Genomic DNA, 23,148 nt, shown 5'->3' with positions numbered 1-23,148 from the left:
CTCTAACTAATAAACTGTCTGACTCTAACACCTTTTTTTTTTTTTTTTGGTTTGTTGTTCTGTTAAGTCCTCTTGTCTTCTCCAAAGTGCAGACGTGGAACAACTCCAAAGACAGGTTTTCAAATCGTCTCATTACGCTTGGTTTGGTGTCAAGGGGGCAATTAACCCAATCTAACACACCCCGTTAGCCCTGCCAATACACCCTCAAGTCGATACAGCCGGCAGCCCCGCTCTTTATTTACGCATTTGTTTGTGGTCTCAGTAAAGCTGTTCACATCCCTGCCGGACCGTCCCAATTAGCCAGTAATTGAAAACTAAACTGAAAGTGAGTTGCCTTGTTAGTGCCGGAATTATTACCAATCAACATCGAGTCAATTTACTGTAAAAGTTCAGCCAATCTAAATTTAAACCACTGTGTGTGAACGAGTCGCTGCATCGAGCTTCCCAAAATAGTGCTTGTGAGAATTCTTCAAAATAAAACGCAGTGTGGATTTAAAAAACTATATACATATATCTCAGTGACCTCTGCTGCTGGAGCTTCACCTTGACTATTTGCTTGGATGTTTAGAAGAAACTGATAAATCTACAAGTCAACTAAATACGATCAAACTTCTAGCTGGCCTTTCTCCATTGATTTTGAGTAAAATATCTTTCTAAGATAAAAAAAAAAGGGCCCAGTGAACATATGAACATAATACATAATACTCCTTATAATAGTAGCTGTATTGCTGGGGTAGTTGAGAGCTGTTATTATTATTAATAATGGTTCCTCCTGCATGGCAACGATTACATTGTAAAAGTAAATCACAGCCTCTGGTGGCGAACCGAACAGTTCTTTTGCATGTGAGATCATAACAATATGCAGAAAAATAATATTATTCCTTATTGCTTAACACCTACTTCAGAGGGCACATATTAATAAAATTAACATGAGGGGAAGAAAGACAGGGAGGGCTGAATTTTTCTTAACGACAGACGTCACAGACAAAACTGTCAGCAACGCGAGTCACTGCATAATTGGGAACTTGTGATATTTTCTCTGAATGTAAAAAAAAAAAAGGCGTACAAAAAGCAGTGATAAGGGTTTGAGTTGTTAAATAATATTATTAAATATAGATATTTAACAGGAATTGTTTGAAAGATTCGCACGAAATCACACACGTTATTTGAAAGTTGAATAAGTTTATGAAACAGTAGGGGAGGAAACTGTAACACGCCAAATTCCTCCAATCAGAGCTCGGTAGGTCTCTCTCTCTCTGCCTGAGGAAAAAGAGCAGGATTGATTCCTCTTGGAATAAGTTTTCAAGAAAGTGTTTTTCTTCTAGGTGATTCTATTAGGTTACAGGTCATTGTTACGTGTTATGATATATTACATACATAATATGATATATATATACATTTAAAGTCATTTCATTGAAGTTTAGTTGTTTCTTGAGCCATTAGCTGATCAATGTATTTGAGAGTTTATCTGAGTAACAATGTGTTATGTATGTGTATGACTTATTTATTCAGTGAATCAGCTGCCCCAAAATGCCCTCTGTTGAGGGCACTTGCAACACTCTTATACTATACACTCCACTTAAATCTTATATTTTGTCATTGTAAATACACATATGTAAATCCTCGTATTATTTATGTGTTTCGCATGACAAAAGATGGTCATTGTAAAAACTCCTAAGGGCTGTACTCACAGGAAGAGATTAGCAATGATGTAGCGACAAGGGACGATGAAATGCTGATAAAATTCAGCGAGTTGTACCAATGATAGGCTTAAAACTCTTTCGTAATGTGAAGTGGGTGGATAGATACATTTTGGAGTAACCTATTTGTCTTCTCCAAACATTCTCAAAGAATACAAGTCCCCCAAATGTTTACTACAAGGAAAACAACGTCCATGACCGGATTCCTTCCTACATTTTCACCATGCTGACAGTAGCCTTGGCGTGTGATTGCAGTGTTGACGGTATTTTTATTTTTTTTTTTGTTTTCACAGAGAGTTGATGGCAAGATGAGCTGGTTGTTGGTGATCCATGATGGACAGCTTTGACCTAAAGATTGTACTAGATCTGTGAATTATCAGAAAAGTGGGTGACATATTTCTGGTATAGCTCTGAACATATACCACAAATATTTAATGTTCAACTTGTGTCACTTAGAAAAATTTGGGAAATATTTAAGAGGGTTAACTACACAACTGGATATTCAGATGTCCACCAGCAATGTCATATGATCTCTTAGCTTGGCAAGTTTAAAAACTAAATTACTGATGCTTTCATTGTTGAGACCTTTTTTTATTTTATTGTGTATCTAATGCTAAACTCCAACATCAAACCCACTTCAGTGAAGGTGTAAAATTACGTCATTCAGTTAACTGCATGCCAAATAATTTTCCAGCTTTTTGTAAAAATAAAAATATAAATATAAGGAAACAGAAAGGACACATTCATAGGCATGAACGCACAGAAAACAACAATTGAGACTTAAAAGACTGGCATCTCCTTATCTGACACGACATTCAGCCCGGTCTACAAAACTAGTATGAAATAATTTAGCAACAGAATGTAATCTCTACCACGGTGGAAATGTGAATTGAAAGGAAACAGTGGGGTCCGATATCTCAATGAAGAACAAGAATGAAATCATTAACTAAACCATTTGGCAACAGAATCTAATCTCTGCTACATCAGATGTAGCAAATGAAAATGGGAGGGTGGGTTGATATCTCAGCAAAGAACATTTGTTATCGCAGATGAAAATCAATTCTCGCCAAAATAGAAATCACTGCTGAACCAATGTGCATAAAGACACCAGAGGTGTTGAGGTGCAGCAGCACGATGTTAACGTGGCCAGCAACACACGCATTATTTAAAAACACACATTAAATGTTAAAGCTTTTTGTAATCTATGCCCTGTGAACGATAATAAGTGAACCAGGTAGTAGTGTATCTGATATATATATATATATATTAAAAAAAAGAAGAAGAAAAGGTGGGGGAGGAATGTGAATTACAGAATTGAGATGGGTGACACAATGGGGCTCACGGGGAGCACTGACCTGGATTAAACATCGGAGCAAATTACAAAAAACATTTATCAGCAACATTCATTTTTAAATCTCATTCTAATCTCTAGTTAGTGGATGTGGCAATCTCCAAATAACGTACATCCAGTTAAACAGAAATTGCTTTGCCTGATGAGATTCTGTGAGATGTGATAAACCTTGAGGGGCACGATTACGCCGGAGCAAAATTTGTGGACACGTCATTTTTGATATTACTTTAAGGTTAAGTCCTCAAGACGATCACGGGAAGGATGTTCGGCGAGTAAAGAGCGCCATAAATTGTGGGTGCCCGTTGCTCTCAAAGTCAGGGTTGACTCTTTCAAGGTCCCCACACACGGCCCTTCCTTACCAGACCACCGCACAGATACATATATACAGTTGTACCCTGTTTTTGGCCGTTGTGTTTTACAAGGCAACAGGGTAGTCAATCACTCACAGATATCTTTTTAATCTCTTTCTTTCTGTCCTTGTGTGCGCACATGTTTGATTTATGTGGCTCAGCAGGCCATCAGGACGCAACGCCGGCCTCTCAATACTCTGCTGTCTGATGCAGCAAGACACGAGATCACCCCCGACTCCTTATCTCGACTGCACGAAAACATCCAGCCACACAGTAAAAATATATAAAGGAAATGAACACCTAGAAAACCAGAAGAGTTGGGATAACACAGAATAGTAGAGGAGGTAGTGGTAGAAGTGTTGATGGACGAGGGAGAGAACTAAACGAGGAACTAGCAGCTCTCAAAGACGGTACTTTGGTACAGTGGTGCTAAGAGCTAAATGCTAACACTGACTAACATACTGTAAATGTTAGCAGTGACATTGCTAATGTTATTTGCAAGTATGACATTGACTAGCTTAGCATATTAACCACCGAACATTAGCTTAGCCACTCCAAAGCATGTTGCCCGTAATGGCGTTAGTTAAACACGTAGTTGGTCCCAAAACCAAAGTAGGCGACTATGTTGGCCAGATAGATAAAATTTAGCCAGAACGCCAACTTTATTACAGTTAGTCCTGAGATGAACGTGAATGAGTAGTGAAAACTCATAATCAGTGGTTTGGTGTACGTTCAACACGCTGCTACTGCTAAAGGGAGCCCCTTTAACCTTTTGCGGTTTTTGGTCGTTGTTGTAGCAATGTCATTGTCTAGCCTGGTCGAAGAGAAAAATGTTTACTTGCTGTTGCTACAGAAACTTGATGAGACATTTCACTAAAAAAACACAAACCTCCTGGTCGCGCCAAAGGAGAGATTAGGCGATCACTAAAGTCACAATGAAACAAGAGTGTGGCCTTTTTTTCTTTTCTTTTAAAATTATTATGCAACCGCTATATTATTATCCTTTTTTTCCAGAGTCAAAAGAAGACATGGGCCCACGTGAAGACTAAAAACCATGTGGGAGAAAGAATAAAGAATATTTAAAGGAAGGAGGAGAAATAAGTATGTGGGAGATGTATCAGAAATGCTTCTAAAGAGAGGTCATAAAATTCAAGGCACATTTTGGAGTGAACCAAAAAAAAAAAAAAAAGATTTGTCTCTTGCCATTGATTAGCGTACATATTTTTCTCATGGCCGACCACCAAAAGAGGAGGAACTTTCTCCTCTGTAGTCATCAGTCTTGTGGGTTTGCTGTTCAGCCTCTGCTGTTTAGACACCTCAACCAGCAGGGGAATAAAGAGACTATGTAAAGTATAGCCTGTAAGCTAAGGACAGACGGCGTTTTATTTGCAAATGACACTAAAAAGATAACAACGTTTAGCCCTTAAACTCACAGATGTTGGCATTTGTAGTTACCCCTCTATGCTGTTAAATGATTTATTTAGTCTGCACACTATCATTAAGGCTGCACCGTGGAACATTACTTGGCAGCTTGTTCATCAGACTAAGGTGTGGCACAAAGATTATTAGCTACACAGCTAATCTAGTTCAGAGTACAGCTCATTTCGTGATTGTCAGAATAAAAAACAGTGTTTCTGGTTTGTTAACATCATCCGTAGTTAATCTTCTCCACCGCCGTTTCTGATACAGTTCTAGTAAACAGTCCCTACTTACGCGTTATTTGTCACGTACAATAGTGACGACTGGTATATTTATATATATATATATTGCAAGCATGGTTGCACTTCTGTCTGGACACTAAATAGATGCCATTATGTCACAAAAATGTCCAAAATGCATATACAGTAGTATCCTGTAGCAAAAAACAAACCAACACACAATTTGATTGCAGTTGCTGACTTAATAAAAATAAACTGTTGTAGTATTACTGAAAAGTTTGTTTCAGAAAACAGAATGAGATTAAAACTTCCACAGTCCCATGGTGAAAGCAGGATGGGTCAACTGGATCAAAGAGCTTGCAAATAAATTCAGCTCACTCAAGCAATCCCTGTCTTTTCATCCCTAAACCGTAGTTAGTTCAACTTCATGCATTCGCTCATGCAACATATTTCTCTCCGGCAGACATGCACTGAGAGTTTAAGGTTATGTTGTTGGCAACTTCTCTGCCCAAAGTCATGAGGAGAGAAAGAAGAGTAAGATCAGCAATAACCTGCCTGGTCCTTCAGGGATCACACTGTTCTGCTGTTGCCCTCCTTGTTTATGCTGCATTACATTGTTCACGCTCTCTTCGGCTGAGCATACTGAAGCACAGCCCTCTGCAGAGAGATGGCCGGCTTCAGTCTCGCCGGCGATACATATGTGTCTGATTCTCCATTAGCCTGTCTATCACTTCCTACCCCTCACTCTCTAGGTGCCACATTATGTCACTGTCACTGACCGGTCATGTCGCTACATGCAGGTTGGGGTCTGGTCCAAGTGTTTGCCGAGAGGAGGGTGACATCTGCTGAGCGGAGTGAACTGAGGCTTTCAGGGAACTGATTCCATCTGCAGTTTTCTGACCAGGAAGCAAGAAAGTATTTTTTTCTCCTAGAAGTGTGTGCAACCCAACTCACAACGAGTGACAGGGTCTGCAGTTGTCTTTATTAAGGCCATAATCAGATTGCATTGCATCAGAACCTGAAGTTCCCTGGACTGGTTTTAAATCAAAAGTGCTGAGTTGTCGTTGGTCAGCTAGTTCTGGTGTTGAAGGTTTAAAAAGGGAAAGTAATTTTAAGCTACACTGAAATAACATCTCTCAATTACTCAAAAGTATTTTTTTATATATCTTTCTCAATCATCTTCAATCGGCATTCTGGATGTCTCGCTAATAAAGCAAGAAATATGTGTTTATGTGTGTCTCTGACTTTGCTTCTCTTGACAAGCATTTACTGGATCGACTTCACGATTGACGGATGTATTGCTGGGAAACTAAGTAAATATAGTGTCAGGTTTGAAGTTGTTTGGATGAGCGGTCGCATATTTTGCCCGTTTTTCAGTTGTTCAGATGCTTTCCAAACAGCCTGTCTTTATCCTTGGGGGCGGGCTTGACAGCACGTTAACGACAACTTTTAATAACCATATGTTGCCAATATAAAGCTGCCATCTCCTCCTTTAGAACAGGGATGGTGTGAACGTTCACAGTTTGTCTATAGAGTTTATCTAGCTGCTCTTGGTAGATGTTCTCATCCACCAAGTCAAGTTCAGATTAACAATGGATGTGTCACACAGAAAACAGTATCTGAACAAATAATCTCATTACCAGAAACAAGTAGTGATCACTGAGACAGACTCATGTCCAACCATCAACCCTGACCTCCTCCAACATTTAAACCTCTGACCAATGTTAACATTTGCACGTACAACTTCTAAGATGTTAAATTCATAGCAGCAAATGAGCTATTTAACCTGCTCACTAGCATTAGGGCAGCTAGTTCATCAAGGTAGTTTGGCATAAACCATGACTACAAGCTCAAATGCTAAGAAGAGTTAAATGCAGTCAATATATGGATTTTTTTTAAAAATATTATACACTTTTTCTGTTGTATTATATGTCCACCTCAGACAAATTACTACATTGGTTGTTTTCATTCATTCATTCATCTTCTATAACTGCTTATTCCTGTGAAGGGTCACGGAGTCTGCTGGAGCCTATCCCAGCTGTCATCGGGCAAGAGGCGGGGTACACCCTGGACAGGTCGCCAGTCTATCACAGGACTAACACAGAGAGTCAGACAACCATTCACACTCACATTCACACCTACGGCCAATTTAGAATCGCCAATTAACCTGATGAGCATGTCTTTGGACGGTGGGAGGAAGCCGGAGTACCCAAAGAGAATCCACGCAGACACAGGGAGAACATGCAAACTCGACACAGAAAGGCCCAGTCGGCCCGTGGATTCGAACCTGGGACCTCATTGGTTGTTTTATTAAACTTAAAAGAACACAGTCATTCAAATATAGAAGTTTTCTAACTATGTCAATAATGTTAGAGGTTTGATTTAATTTATGTATCAACTTAACGACTAAATTAGCTATTGTCAGATAAAGGCTTTGGGCATTGTTAAAGGATCTGGTTGTTGTCAACTGATAACAATCTCCAATCGCAAGCTTCAGTAGACTGGACATTGACCGGTAGATGTTTAAGTTCAAATGAAAAATTAATCACCTTGGAAACAGTAACTTAAACTTCACAAACAATGTCACTGTAAGAGAGGATCAGTGATCAATGAGACACACTCATGCCCAACCATCCACCCTGACCTCCTCCCATATTAGTTTCATGTTGCTGCAACAAAGCAACTCCACTTCTTCTATTCATTTGTGATGTTATTACCATGACCAGAAAAAGCTTATTTTTTTAAAAAAAAGTGCTTGAATAAAACAACCAATGCAGTAATTTATCTGAGACGGACAGCCTCGTATAGCATAACATTGTATACTATGTAAAAACTCTATATATTGACTGCATTTTCTATTAAAGATGTATACGATACAGTTACGGCTGGATAAAATTTCGAATTTGAGAGCTCTCTAATTGCCTTCAGGCTACTGAAAATGACAGAAGGTAGGCTGCATGATCAATCTATGCCCACAATGCCCACAATCTAAAAACTGAATTCCAGATACATCCAGTTAAATTATTTCTAGCTGAATCTTTAGTGAAGTTCTGACAAGTGAGACACCAGTAACAGCTCTTCAGACTATAATTTATCTGTCCGCTGTTTTAGATGGATCCATTCATTACAAAGGACATTTTTGTTTAAACCAGTTGATAATCTAAACAAAAGCCTTACTAAAATTTGTGGATTTCTTCAACGAGGTCTCTTGCGCATTAGTAACTTTCCCACTGGCAGCTAAGACCCCTAAACATCATATTCAGAATCTGTGATAACATCAAAAGACTGAAGTGGTAAAAATTCATGTCAAAGTCCTCTAATATACTGTCAGTTAAACTCTGCATGAGCAGCATAATAGAATTTGCCAATGTGAGGCCAATGGAGATGTGAGATGATTTTCTGATGTTCCCTTCTGCCCACACAGCCTCAAGTTCAGTTTGCTCTGCACTCTTCTCCTTCCTTAGCCCTGACCTAGACTCCCTCCCCAGCAGCCTCCTTTGGGCCAACTTGGACCAAGTTAAAGGAGGGAAAGTCTACCCTCACCGCCTCCACACACACACTCCATTTCTTCCCTCTTGCCATCACTCTCCCCGCCCCTTGCTTCTTCGCTTCTCGAGCTAATTAACTAAAAACCAAGCAGCGATTTTATATAATTCAGCAGCGAGAACTGCCATGTCTTGATCCAGAAACACCCAGAGAGGAACATGAAGCCAGAAACCACCAGGAGAGAAATAGGATAAAAATAAATAAAACGCAAATCTCGTCTCCACAGTACAAACTATCAGAGCACTAGGATCTAGAGGCTGAAACTATGAAATTTCCTTCTTAAATATATGATTTCTTGCATTTTAATCAGACACAGTAGCATCATAGTTGTGGGCTTGGCATGGCCAGCATGAAGGTGGTGAAGCAGAGCTTGCAAGAGGAGAAATGGGGCAATGGAGTGAAAGATAGAGGCTCGATTGTGATGGTTTTGACAGGCAGGTGGCAGGTGAGAGAGGTGTAAGATGAAAGCCAGCCAGACAGAAAGACGGGGAAGTAGACGGAGAGAAGTGCGAGGGATCTGTGACCAAATGGTTCTGCGGAGTGCTCGCTTCTCCACTGAAATCTCCTGACCACTCTCCATTAAGTCCAGGATACAATATATGTATACAAAAAAAAAGTTTGGACGCGGGGAAACAGATTTCAGGAAACAAATCCAAATAAATAACACATGCAAGCATATTGTCTTGCTTCCGTCTCAATAATTCATCCCATGTGTCGCCTGAAATCCTACAAGGACGATGAAATAAAACGAGAATGCAAACAAGACTCCGTTATTACACATCTTCTTAAAAAACACAACAACGTCAAATCCCTGAGATTCCACGCCGTGTGGATTTCCACAGGATCTTTTATTTATTGAGATGGCGTGATTGCAAGGCTTCAATGCATACTGAGGCTTACCAAAGACCCCCCTCCACCCCACTTCATCCTGCTCCGGTTGTCCAATAAATTCAGTGCTTGTCTGAATTAATGCATTACAAGCTGTGCTGGAGATATTAAAAAAATGATAAAACTAATCCCTCCCGCACAGTCCCGCGTGGGGCAGGGTCCTCACACCGAGCTGACCCTGAGCGTTCTCTGCCATCTGCACCATGAGTTATGATAGTTGGTGTCGCTCGGATAACACTTTAATATTTCATTACAAGCACAAAACACCATTCTATATATCTCCCCCAGGTGTGTCATTATTAATCATAAGATGTTGTGAAAACCCAAGGCTGTCTAATAGCTTCTAACTACTGTATGTGCGCTACACATATATATATACACTGATCAGGCATAACATTATGACCACCTTCCTAACACATTGTGTACGACAACTCACCTCTCTGTAACAGATAACTCTAGTTATTGATGAAAATGCACATTTTCCACCTTTTCCATCTGTATATCTGTTTAGTTCCGTCTCAAATTGCATTTGCTTCACATGCAACAGTCCTATATGGTCTAGCGGTTAGGATTCCTGGTTTTCACCCAGGCGGCCCGGGTTCGACTCCCGGTATGGGAACGAGTGTTTTTCTGGAGTAGTGGTTAGAGGTGCAGCTTCTCCATTGCGGGACAATTAAGGGTTAAATTATTATTATTATGCACATTGCGTAATTTTTTCGTTTTCACTATTTTATTATATTTTACTTCATTTTTACTTATACTTTATTTTATTTTTTATCTTTTGTTACTTATTATTATTTATTTTTTTTCAATAGCTTCACCTATTTTTATTGTTACATGTGGTTCTCAAGTGTGTTTTTTATGTGCGACTGAGCTACTGTGACCAAGTAATTTCCCTTGTGGATGAATAAAGTCTGTTTAAGTCTAAGTCTAAGTCTAGGTCTAAGTCTAAGTCTAAGCCTCCAAAACAGTTGTGACTCACCAGAGAATGGACATGGACCTTCTGAGGGTGTCCTGTGGGCCTTTGGGTCCTATAGGTTGATGGGTTGAGGGGAGGAGCCTCTGTGGATCATCCCACAGATACTTGATCAGTTTGGGATCGAGTGAATCTGGAGGCCAGGTCAACACCTTGTGCTGTTTTTCATGTTTTTTGTTGTTCCTAAATTGTTTTTGTGCGTGTTGCCTGTGTCAGGCTGCATCCTGCTGGGGATGGCTGATTCCATCAAGGAGTGTCATTGCTGTGGGGTGGGGGTGCCTGGTCTGGTCTAGGTGGGTGGTACATGTCTAAGTAACATCCACATGAATGAATGCCAGGTCCAAACGTTTCCCAGCAGAACACTGGATTGTCACAAGATGGTCAATGTTATTTACTTCACCTAGTTTTAATGTTGTGGCTGATCGGTGTATATAATGTGAGTTGAGAAGAAAATCACAGTTGCTTGTGCGATCTGAAGCAATCCAGTAGAGTACTGTTACATACAGAAAATTGTTCCTAATGTTTTGCCACAAGGACAGAAGAATATCAGGAACACATTTCATTATGATGCAGTCCGGCATACAACCAGTCATTAAGCTCTGTATCACAAAGCAAAGCTCCCATATTGGATTGCATTACACTACACAGGTGTTCTTAAGGTGAATGCATGTGTACAGAAACCACCACGCACGCTGTCTGTCATCATCTTAAGATTCAGTACAACGTTTCAGCGCTCTGCGTGAGCTCATGTTTAGTTCACACGCCTGTCTCACGCAACAGCAAACACACGTGAGCGCATCAGAAAAGACACTGCAACAGTGTGAAGCGCAGCATGTGTTTTCTCCCAGGGGGAGCGGAGACCAAGCAACACATTGACCGCGGCGACGTTAAGCCATAACTGGTGGCCCCCGCCGAGAGCTGAGCTGCTCATCATGCATGTATGAAACAAACACGCTGCCCATCATCGGGAGCCAAGCGTCCCTTCTGATGTGATCTATTTCCAAAGCTCGACTCTGCTCCTCGCAGCCAGGAAAAAGAAAGAGAGAGAGAGAGAGAGAGAGAGAGAGAGAGAGAGAGAGAGAGAGATTAACACTCTGCTCACATCACAAAGATGACTGGGGACCTCTCAAAGTGGAGCAACCGATCCAAAGTAGGCCTGACCACTTCACCCAGAATCTCCCTCTGTTGCTTTATTTCATTAAGTCATGCAAAAGAGGACATCAACAACAACAGAAGCCCAGTGGAGAAGCACGGTACTAAAAAGGCAAACTAAAACACCCCCACCCACAAAAAGCTGAGAAGTTAACTGGAACTTTAAAAATGTTCAACGCCAGTATCAAGGCCATTCATTCACCAAAAAAAATACCTTCTCTGATTCAATAAATAAAAGAATAAAAATGCTGATTTTAAACATGCTTGAAGTTCTATGAGGCTAAAATTACAGCAGGGCTTCTGTATGAGCAAAATTACTAACAATGTGATTACCATTTTTTGTTTTTACATATTAGCAATGCATGCTGATTAGTTCTAAACACAAGGTTGAGGTTGATGGGAATGTGTTTAGTTTTTGGAGGTGTTTTTGACCTGATGACTGCACTATATGAAAAGTTAAAGTGATAAGAATTCATCCAGAGTAGGGCATGCATGTGTCAAATTTCACAATAACCAATCCAACAGTTAGGACATTTCAATAAATAGAAAATGTGAAGCCTAAGAGAGATAGGCAACTTCTTTTAGGGTACCTATAGTCCTGATGTGGACCACAGGTCTGTACCATAGACATAAATAAAGACGGTTGATGGAACTGCTCCTCAAAAGTGAAACCAAAGCAAGTAGAGCTCCCCCTGGTGTCTGGTTGCAGTATAGGTCATAAGCTCAACCCCCTCCACATTTGTTGGTGGGACTTGGGCCATGCCATGCCAACAACTCCGTGAAGCAGATCCCATAGGACCGTAAGAGTTGGAAAGAATGGTTAGATAAGTAAGTACAGTTTATAATCCAGTGTATTAATCCTTATAACTGGTGGAGGTAGAGCAGAGCGCAGTATTAATTAAACGAAAATGAGAGTGAGTCTGGAGGAAAGGGTGGACAGGTCATTGAGACCGCAACTCAGCGTGGCTGCACTCCTGGACCATACTGAGCAGGCTCTGGCTCCAATGTCACAAGATGGCACCGCCCGTATGCCCGGAAAACCAGCGTCAGTTTGGCCAATGCTAGGAAGTGGGAATGCATTGTCCATATTTATATACAGTCTATGGTCTGTACCATTGAATAGTTTAATCTCTGACTAAAAAATGGGAATGAGGGCACAAATCTGTCCAGATATTCAATGTTTCTGCCAGAAACAGACATTTTTGTAGTTGAGAGTTGTTCGCTAGTGGATGTCCCAGACTCTGGTTGCCAAGGTAACCCTCTTGTATATTTTCTAAATGTTACAAATGGTTTTGGGTTCATCCAAAGCTCCAAGATCCCGCTACCAGCATCATCGATTTAGTTGTAGGAAGTCTCCCTTGGTTGCGTGCGCCTCTAAATTCCTGTGCAAAACACAGGAATATCTAAAAGAATGTACTCACACATCTCGGTCTCACCCTGAATTAAAGTCCCCATTAAAAAAAAACGGGAGGTGATGGATGAAGTGGCAGTCCCCCCCGCCGCCGCCCTTCTCCTCTGGTCACGACACCGCGCAGTGATGGATGTGTGCCCTCTTGTCTGAAACGTTACAGGGCCACAATACACCCAGATGTAGCGTCCCTTTATCGGCTCCAGCTAAGTGTTCATTTTCTCCTCCCCGCCATCAAAGCTGCAATACGTCAGAGGTAATTGCTGCGTGATAAATAAGCTCTTCGTCTATAGCTCTCCTCGGTCATGACAACGCAAAACAATCAGGAAGCCATATTCCCTGCATACCTTAATTTTATCTCTCGGCTGTTTGAGCGTGTGCTTGGGGATAATTCATTTTATGGCGAACGGAGTATATACGAGTATTCCTTTTCAGGTGTTATCGCCTCCTCAGACATTTCGCTTTTTAGCCCCCACCTCTCAGGGAGAAATTTTCCACAGTCACTCCATAAGACTTGGTGAGTCACACACAGCATTATTGTAATAATGGTGGCCGGTCCATCGAGGTAGGCGGGGGGGATGCATTAACATGCTGTGCGAGTTTGTGTTCTGCAGTGTGAGTAGAGTTCAGTTCAAGGCAGATCAGCTGCGGTTATCTTGACCTGGACCTCTGTATGTGCTTTGGTCAATCTGCCCTCACCCACCTTTCCTTCACTCGTGTACAGAGGGGACAGAAAAATAGAGAGAGAGAGGAAGCCAAACTTGAGTCAGAATGAGAAAAAAGAAAATGATAGAAAATAAAAGATTGAGTTTCACAAAGTTAGGCTTCCTTCGATCAGTCTACAGTCTACAAATCTCCATCACCGCCACTTCCTCCCTCCTCCACCACCCACGCTGGCAGTTGCGCAGAGATCTGCATCGGAGGCTGGAGGGTGGCTCGGGCCGGGAGATGTGAGACCCACTTGGGGCCGAAGCAGCAGCTGTCTGCAGTTCCTCTTTTCCAGATTATCCTGGCAGTGAAACCGAGGTCGCATGGTCTGATGTGGAGCCCAGAGTTCTGCTTCTCTCTGTCTGGCCGCGTTTCCACCGCAGCTCAAGAAGCCACTTTTCCAACAACAGGTCAGGGAGATTCTGCGCTAATTCCGAAGCTTGAGCCGTGTAGTGACTGGCAGAAAACTATTCACCTTAATGCACTGGCTTCCTTTTTTTTTTTTTATCCCGCTTCAAGTCATATTTATGTCGACTTTCTTTTGGGTATAGTTACAGTTAGGTAGTGGTAGCAAGTTTCTACTACACCTTATATACACTGCTTTATACTTTTCCTTCACTACAATTTAAGGGCAAATGACTACCAGATGTAATAACTTACATTACATTAAAAACCTCAAGATATGATGCACTACCATCATGTATAAATAATAAGTTCTCTGTGACCTACAGTAATCTAGTAATTTAATATAAGTAAAGCTAAAAACACTCTGAAACGCTGCGTAATCCTTTCATTGAAAGTTATAATGTAAGTTGTACCAGCTTAATACATTTAAATGCAAAATATGAGTGTTGTAATGTACAGGTACTAAATCACCACATCAAAAAACAGTGGAAATACATTTTGATGTATTTGAACGCTTTAAACTGTTACCACATTTAGTACATTCTGTTTATGATTTTATATCAACTCAAGCTTTTCTGGAACGCCACGAGAGCCCAGACGAGACAGAAACGGGGCGACTATTCAAGGAGTCTGCTTTTCTGATTTCCATGTTCTTCTTTCCAGCATGAAAGCCTCCACCAATTGCCAGTGTTATTTGCAGTTATGTGAAAGCCCACCATCTGGCATTCACAACCCAGTCAATCCACCAAACCAAAGCTAGACTTCTTCTGACAGCTGGAGGCTAGTTTGTTAAGTAACACAGAAGAATTGAGCTTTATTTTATGCAAAACCCGTTCTTTTCTTACTGCAAGTAGCTTAAAATGGATGCATTAAAAAAAAAAAACTAGGAAAAATGGCAGACATGGAATAAACTGAGAGCAAACACAACAAAAGATAAATAAACTAAGTAAAAATTTCAAGTAAACCTTTACGGGAAAATGCTTCTGTTGACAGCACTAGACGTTAATTTTAGTGTCTAGGTCATAGCCTTGGGCCACAGCACAACTAACTGGTCTTATGGCTCACACTTTGCTTAGTCTATGGTTATGCACATTTAAATGTGTGGCTGCTTTGAGTGACAGTATGGGCCTTCACAGGTCGCTAGCTATCTGTGTAGGTGTCACCCGCCCCGTCTCAGCTCTACTTCTTTGCCCATTTTTGGTGGTCAGGAGGAGTCAGGCTACAGCCAAGATGGTGACGTCCAGAGCCACCAAACTGAGCTTCAAAACTGCTCTTTTGGAAACCTAAAGATAATGTCACAGAGAGTACGTCCATACGTATATACAGTCCTTGATTCATCCAACTTTTTTGTCCCAGTTAATAAGTATGGGACAGATTACTTTTTTTTTTTTTAACAGAAATGACTCAATAACTGTTAAGACTCAAACAGTTAATAAATGTACGTTGGTGGTGCAACCTCTAAAAATGCATAAGAGACCACAACTCTATTTTCAGCAATTATCCAATTATGAAAATTAACTTTGCTTAACTAACAAACATCAAAGATAATTTGCTGAAATGCAATCACAATCACTGCATCTACTCGACAGCTTCAGATCTAAACTTTAGCCTGTACTACATCCAACTGTATAAGTGTAAATTATTTTCCTTTTAATACTAATATTACCTTACCTAACCTTGACCAACGATTCTGTATTCAACACGACTGAGCAACTGAAGTGATCTTTTCATATTATCTACTCTTTTATACCTGATATGCTAACAAAATGGTTTTTATTTTGTTGTGACACCTTGTGGGCCTCAAGGCCTACTTCCTGTTTAGGGTGGCTGCTAGGATCTGGGGAGAGGCTTGTTTTCCCTTATTGCTGACACCTGTGACCGCCCACCTATATATACTGTACTATATACACAATCTCTCTCTCCTTTCTGGGTTGTGGTTTGAAGGAACATAACAGTATGCATGTTCTCGCTCTTTGTGCGGTGTTGTTCAAGTTTGGTTAATAAATTTGAGTTTTACTTTAAAAGAAACGTGTGTGGTCTCCACATTTTGTCTCTCCTCTGAGCCAGGTCGTGACATTCTCCATTTTATTTTTGTTGTTTATTCTTTTCTTCTTACAATATCTGTCAGTCCAGCAAGCCTAAACCTTCGCAATGTCGTCTAAAGTAATAAGATGCAATGGAGAAAATGCGTATTTCAGTGCAAGGAAGGTAGCAACAGAAACACATTTAACTCAACTAATACACAAAATGAATCATAGTCTTCTCCTTTATGACTAAACTGAAGCTAGTCACCTTGTTCCTGCAGCTATTGTAGAACAGTTTTACAACCAGAGTGATTTCATAATCAGAGCTGGTCTACATGGTATTAACTAAATAAGTGAAAAAACACCTCTCATAGCAAAAAGAAAAATGCTCTAAAAGATTCGATTAAGTTGAATATACATTTCACAATGAATCTTAAAGATTTTACTGTTTTGCGTCTGTAATATAAAGGATTATACTGCATCATTAACTCAGTGTTAAACGTTAACTCTGACTTGAATAAACATGTCCATGTCCAAAATTGCAGCATAAACAGACAGACCTGGTTTTGATGGGTCAGTAGGCCTGATATCACACATCGGGACAAACTTCTAATTTGGGTCTTGATTTTAAGACGTTCAGGGACCCGACCCTGAAATTATCTTCAAAGCCAGCTGCACATGTGACAGTTAAAACGCCACAGCCCCTGTTTTCCAGCTGTTTCATCTCCGTTCAAAGACGTGTGATCTGCATCTGCATTTAAACCTGAGACACATCTGCTCTGCCTCAGACTGGCTGGAATGAAGCCAGCTAAAGTGATGAAGTAAATCATTGAACGTGGGTGATACATTTATGGTTTTAGGCTGTATGTTAAAAAAAAAAAAGAGTCCACTCCTTTCTTATCCTCACATGCTTGTTGTTCTCACATTTACATGAAACCTGTGCTTTTTAAAGCGCTTTGAGACACGTGATTTTAGAAATAAACGTGAACTTAAACCTCCTGATTCAGTCTTCTCTTGTTTTTCTCCCTGAAACAACCTCAGGTTATTTACAGAGAGGCTCCACAGGACCGGAGTGAGGAGAGGGGTGGGCTCTAGATGATAAGATGCAGCTACCTTCAGCTACCCTACACATGCATGACCAGATTGTTTCCTCTGCGCTAAACGCGACAGAAAACAGAAAACCCTTGAAATTAATTAAGCCTGAGAAATGTTGTGGTACACAGTCTGAATGCAAATTCACTTGCTGTAAGGACAGTACAAGGCCATCACTTGAAACTAAACGGGAAAAAAAAAAAAATAGGACTCGTAATGTGTCAGGTGAAAAAAACATCAGCTGTGGCTGCAACCTCAGAGAGGAACTAAGTATTTTTACTCTAGTACAGATTAAATGTATTTCCATTTCATGATATTTTACGCTTCAGGGGAAAAGGGAAATACTCTGTTTCTTTGTCCTTTACATTTATTTTACAGTTATAAACACTAGTTGCTTTACAGTTAGAGGCTACCCATGACCAGCTAATAAAATATGACATAATACACAATGGAATTACACTCAAAAGGATTTGAGTTTTACATATTTTACATGTGGTATTGCAAAGCCTCAGATATTTCCTCCACTGTTTATGGGGACTCAATTCTTATCAGACTATGAGTTTGGCAACACCCCATTTTGATGTCATTTTGGGGAGTGTTTCAACCCTAGACTGCATAAATTGGACAACGTGTCCCCACTTCTTCGCGTTGGCCAAACTGACGCTATTTTCCTGGGGATACGGGCGACGCCATCCTGCGACTTTGGAGTCAGAGTCTGCTTAGTACGGTCCAAAAGTGGAACCACGCGGAGGCGCGATATCTATGATTTGACCACACTTCCGCCAGACTCACTACTACGCCCTGCTCTTTCTCCACCAAAGAAATGTTGGATTATACACTGTACTTATTTTTAAATTTTTAGGTCCTAGGGGACCTAGCTGGTATGGCAAACGGTAGTCACCATTATGTCACATCCTGTTTCTATAGTGTCAACTAACTAACTAAAACAAAACTTATCCAAAAAATAATTTACACTTGAACATGCATCAGCATTATATTAACTACCTAAAATGACAGAAACCATCTTTGAAAAAAAATGATTTGACCTATATTTTAGTGTTTTAGTTTGGCCCAAACTCCACTAACATGGAGGAGGTGGAGCTTATGACCTATACTGCAGCCAGTCACCAGGGGGAGCTCTACTTGCTTTGGCTTCACTTTTGAGGAGCAGTTCCACCGTCCATCTTTATACAGTCTATGGTTTTTACCCATACAGAGGAAATAAAAAATATCTCTGCACGCAATTGAATAGTCCTACAACCAATCAGCGTCATTGCTGTAAACAAATTCTACTCCATGGTGCTCAGATGACGTTCCCACAGATCTTTGCAGGAGTACAATCAGTTTCCAACGGAGTGACTCCAGATTAACATTACGCCACAAAAAGGTTTGTGGGTGGGGGAAGTCGGGCTGGCTTCCAGGCTATGATGATCACATTTTAGACTTAAATAATAAGAAGAAGAAGAATAAAAAAAAACTTGATAAAAAACATGTACAACGTCTGAATAGGAGCTGAAGCGGTGACCTAGGTACTCCTCCGACATCTGAAACATAAACTGGTGATGTGACTCTAACAGGAAAAGAAGCAACCACCTGCTGCAGCTCTTTCCAGACTCCTCAGTATGTCCTGGGTGTCGCTTCCTACTTGTCTCGTATCAATAATTTCAGGTGCAGCCGAGCTGTCAGTCAAACAGAGGGTGCCCACCCTGTTTGTAACTGAATTTTGGGCAATGTTATAATATACTTTTCAGAATACTAGTGGGTTTTTGAGAGACTGTTTACACAACATTTGTTAAATGTAATATTTTATGTAATTACCAAAAAAAAGTTATACATATATATATATATATATGAGTGTTTGTCTACACTCTACAGTCTGTTAACGAAACAGAGAAGACAGATGGTTTGCAAAACAGAATATATATACACTCTCTATATATTCTATATTTTACATTAATCTAAAACATATAACATTGTCACATATTACAATTAAAGGTCCCTTCTCCTTAAGGCTAATACAAAGCCTGAGGAACAACTACTCACTGCATCAAGCAAGTGATGACTCATTTCACAAGTAATGGTTTGTCAAAAATGGGGCACAGGGCTGTTCAAAGGGGAGGAAACAAATTAAATAAAATGGATCGTTGCTTAACCTTAAGCAAACCACGTCAGAATTCATTAATGCACCGTATAAATCTGTGCCCTTTTTTTTTTTTTTTTGGGTTAAATAATTCTTTGATCTCTGGGAACAATTTCAGAGGAACATATATAGCAGTAATGTGATTGCTTCTGTCATCATGATTCAACAGATTACACGTCTAATCCCTTTGTGAATAGAGAATATACAGTAATTCACACAGATTACAGGCCGGTGGTGCCTCCTGCTTGGGGAAAACTGGGCTGTTCGATGGCGTCCGGTGACGGGCAGATGGATGGACGAGAAGACAGGCGAGTGGGAGGGAAAACCACCAACCACCTGGTTTAATCCACGGTGGAAAAAAAACCCAACAAAAAAACAACAAAAAACATCTGATCCTGCTCAGATTTTTGCATAACATGTGGGCACGGACGTGGAGCTATCTAAACAAGCTCGGCTGTATTTCTCTCACACACACACAGAGAAATACACAAAGAGAAATGCAAAGCTATGCAGAATATACGAGACATGACTGGAAAGAAAGAAGGACTATATATAATGAAATTAAAGTGACTCAGTTGCTGTAATATCCTCGGGGCGTATAGCTAGTTGTTTTATGGGGGGAGATAAGAGGATTTTGTCAGGTTGAGATGCTGGCTAATGCTATTGTTTCTACTGGGAACATAAAACAGCAAAGAAGCTTTTCACACATCTTTTCTTATTTTATAGTGCTGCTACTGTAGATGTAATTTCAAAGCATAAATTACAATATTGCAGCACAGGACATCATATTTCCCAATTTCGCAATTATTTTATTATTATGTTTTTCATGCAGGCACATTAAAACATTTTCACATTTAAGAGTCGTTTGGAAAATATAAAATGAATGAAGAAATCCTACGAGGATGCGCTCTCCCCATGCCAAAAACACTCACTTACGCCCTTACACGTGTACTTCAACAGGCCTCTAAGTTACTCTTAATGACCACTAAGGGTGCGTTTGGTTCAAAGAGACGGTCAAATTAAGTTAGAGGGGCGGTTAATGTAGCCTTCTCCTCTCCTCCCTTCTGCTGCCTTCTCTTCTCCCTCCCTCCTGCCTCCTCTCTGTTTACCCAATTCTTCACCTGCCTTCACTTCCTCGCCGCCTCCTCTGCCTCTTCACTTCTTAATCCCTCAAGCTAATAGCGCTCCCATGGATGCAGCTTGTCATATTATGTCAGCCAGAATCACTGTGTCATGTACACGGCGGAGTGTGAAAACAAACAAGATTCTATCTCCCCTTAAAATATAAAGTAAGAAGCAGTATCACAATTTCCACTGGCACACAGCTGAAAAGAACGGCTGATATAATCTAATACTGAGTCAATCCTGGTTGAACCCGAGTTGCACTCTCATACAGAAGAGGCCCGGCGGTCTCACTTTGCAGGGGGAACGATTTGCATTCAATCTTGAAAAGAAGCATATGGCTGTCACAGTGTAGCCTAACCCCAATCTGCCATCAGTCAACATTGTGTTTTTCGAAGAAACACACTCAAAACACCCAAGCCACCATTTTCTTATTTGGGTTTGGAGAGAACGTAGACGACCGTGGACCACCAAGCAAATCTATTGGCGGGGAAGGTTCCCTTCTCGGCACCCTCCTCAGCTCTGTGCAGTCCACAGAGCAACATTTTACCTCTTAAATCAAGTGGTTTGTCTCTTAATAAGACTTGCTTTACACTTTTTTTTAAACCTTTAAAAAAGTCAAGATTTGCCAGTGTCTCACGTCTTTACATTGCGATAAGTGGCTTATGAAAATAAAATAAAAAATCAGTGGTGTTAAAATGATCCAAAATGTAAGAGAAGGAAGGAAATAGGAAGGAAGAGGAGGAGGAGGAAGGTGAAGGGTAATGTTTTGATTCCCTTTAATTTAGCTGAGGCCAAAGATACAGAGTACAGATGGTGTTTATCTGCTGGGACAGCAAGCCTCCCATTGTATTCCGCTGCAACTGTGCTCTGTCATGTGCGGGGCTCTAGACATAACACTGGCATTATTACTGTCAGTGTAAAGAATTGAAGCAAACTCTGAGCACAATGCGCAAACAGCCGGGCGAGGCGCACGCGCGCACGCACGCACACATTATATATATATATATATATATATATTTTTTTTTTTTTTAACCCACACATATCAGCTGCAGAAGCCAAACCGGGCGCACAAACTCATCGCCACGGCGATGACGAGATAATAAAACAAGCCGCGGGCGTGTTTAACTTCTGAAGAAAAATCAGAGGAAGTTGCTGGGAGCGCAGAGAGATTAATAGATAAGGAGGGCTGCTTAACTGCGAGAAAAAGAGGAAACGCTCAGACAGCAGAAATCTGCGCGCCTGGAACCGGGGCAAAAGTCGCACACGCGTTAAATAAAACAAGGCTGAGCTTAAAATGTGCATGTGGTGGATAGATTCAGTTCTAAACAGCTGGTGTGAAGATGGAACAACTTTAACTTTAGTTAAAGGTTTTATAAGCAGTCGAAATACGGCTCCATCAGAGGATACTACACCTGCTGGATGTGACTTCGATAAAATAAAACAAAAATAATCGTATATTATTACTTGTCCTTTTTTTTTTTTTTTTTTTAGAAAACCATGACCTCTTAAAGGAGAAGACAGGTGTTTCTATCCAAACGAAGGACCTTGAAAACGTGTTTTTAAGTTTTGTTTTTTTTTTCTTTATGAGAATAAACTCACCTTCTGCAGGATCCACTGGCAGAGGAGAACTATGGTCCAACCGAGAACCTGCATGTCACCTTCCTTGTAAGCGGACCACCCCGAAAAGCTACACGTCTCCCCGGCTGAACATATAAAGGCACGCCGCGGAATCCAAGCAATCCCAAGTGGCGAGGCGACGAAGGAAAAGTGCTGGAAAAGCTCAAATGAAAGTTGCGCGCTGGCTCAGTCGCTGTCACGCTGGTTTCTGGTGGGGGGGAACTTTGAGCGGCCGGTTCAGTTTCGCGGGTCCGCCTCATGTGGCACATCCATGGTGTTTGCCTCCGCTCGTGCCGGGCGTCTGCTGGAAGTTTGCGCGGAAGTCAGTTTTGGGAGGGGGGAGGCAAAGAGCGTGGTCTCATTGAGGATCACCAGCGCTTCTCGTGTTTTGGGATACCGACTGGTTGATTTTGAGAGATGATATCTGTCGCGCACACACACCCCTCTCTCTCTCTCTCTCTCTCTCTCTCTCCCTCTCTTTCTTTCTCCCTCTCCTTCTTTCTCTCGCTCTCTGTCCCTGCGCGCGTCACGGCGCACAGCTGCTCTCCGTTTATTGGAAACCACGCTGACCACAACTGATGCGTTGTCCAGTCGGTGTTCAGATGACGAGGTGACCATTTACGCTTTTTGAAACCGCTACTTGATCAGAAATTATGACTGAAGATTTATTGGAAACTACTGTGATACTTGAATGTTAATTACTTAAGAGCAAAGCCTCCGAGCTAAACAAAATGTGGGGTTTTGCAGCTTTTCTTCATCAGATATGGCGTTTTTGACTCGTGGTATGACAAAACAGATAAAATGGACATGTTTCCTTTGGCCCAGTGAAAGACTGATCCCTGTTGTTGACCGTTCATACAATAATCCAGATAGATAAACAGATTTAAACACCCAAGCAAACAGTCACAATCATTACTTCATGCAATAAGCAATAAACAGAAACCTTGACTGCTACATTTGCGTGACTGTGCGTGATGGAGGCCAACAGCCCAAGCTAGCCAGACTATA

At 40.9% G+C, this 23,148-nt stretch overlaps 1 protein-coding gene across 1 annotated transcript in view; it reads right to left on the bottom strand.

The window, feature by feature from the left end:
* nxph4 (neurexophilin 4) overlaps positions 1-22,195 on the bottom strand; it is a 46,454-nt gene extending 24,259 nt beyond the window's left edge. Inside the window, exon 1 of the mRNA XM_084543848.1 lies at positions 22,123-22,195. Coding sequence (XP_084399974.1) covers positions 22,123-22,176 — 54 coding nt within the window. The 5' untranslated portion in view covers positions 22,177-22,195. The remainder of the gene's footprint in view (positions 1-22,122) is intronic.
* Positions 22,196-23,148: the final 953 nt, after the last annotated feature.

Source organism: Chelon labrosus, assembly GCF_963514085.1.
Source record: "Chelon labrosus genome assembly, chromosome: 4".
In the NCBI taxonomy this organism is placed as follows: Eukaryota; Metazoa; Chordata; class Actinopteri; order Mugiliformes; family Mugilidae; genus Chelon; species Chelon labrosus.
Note: the sequence above shows the minus strand (reverse complement) of the source record. Positions and strands in the feature narration are given on the sequence as shown.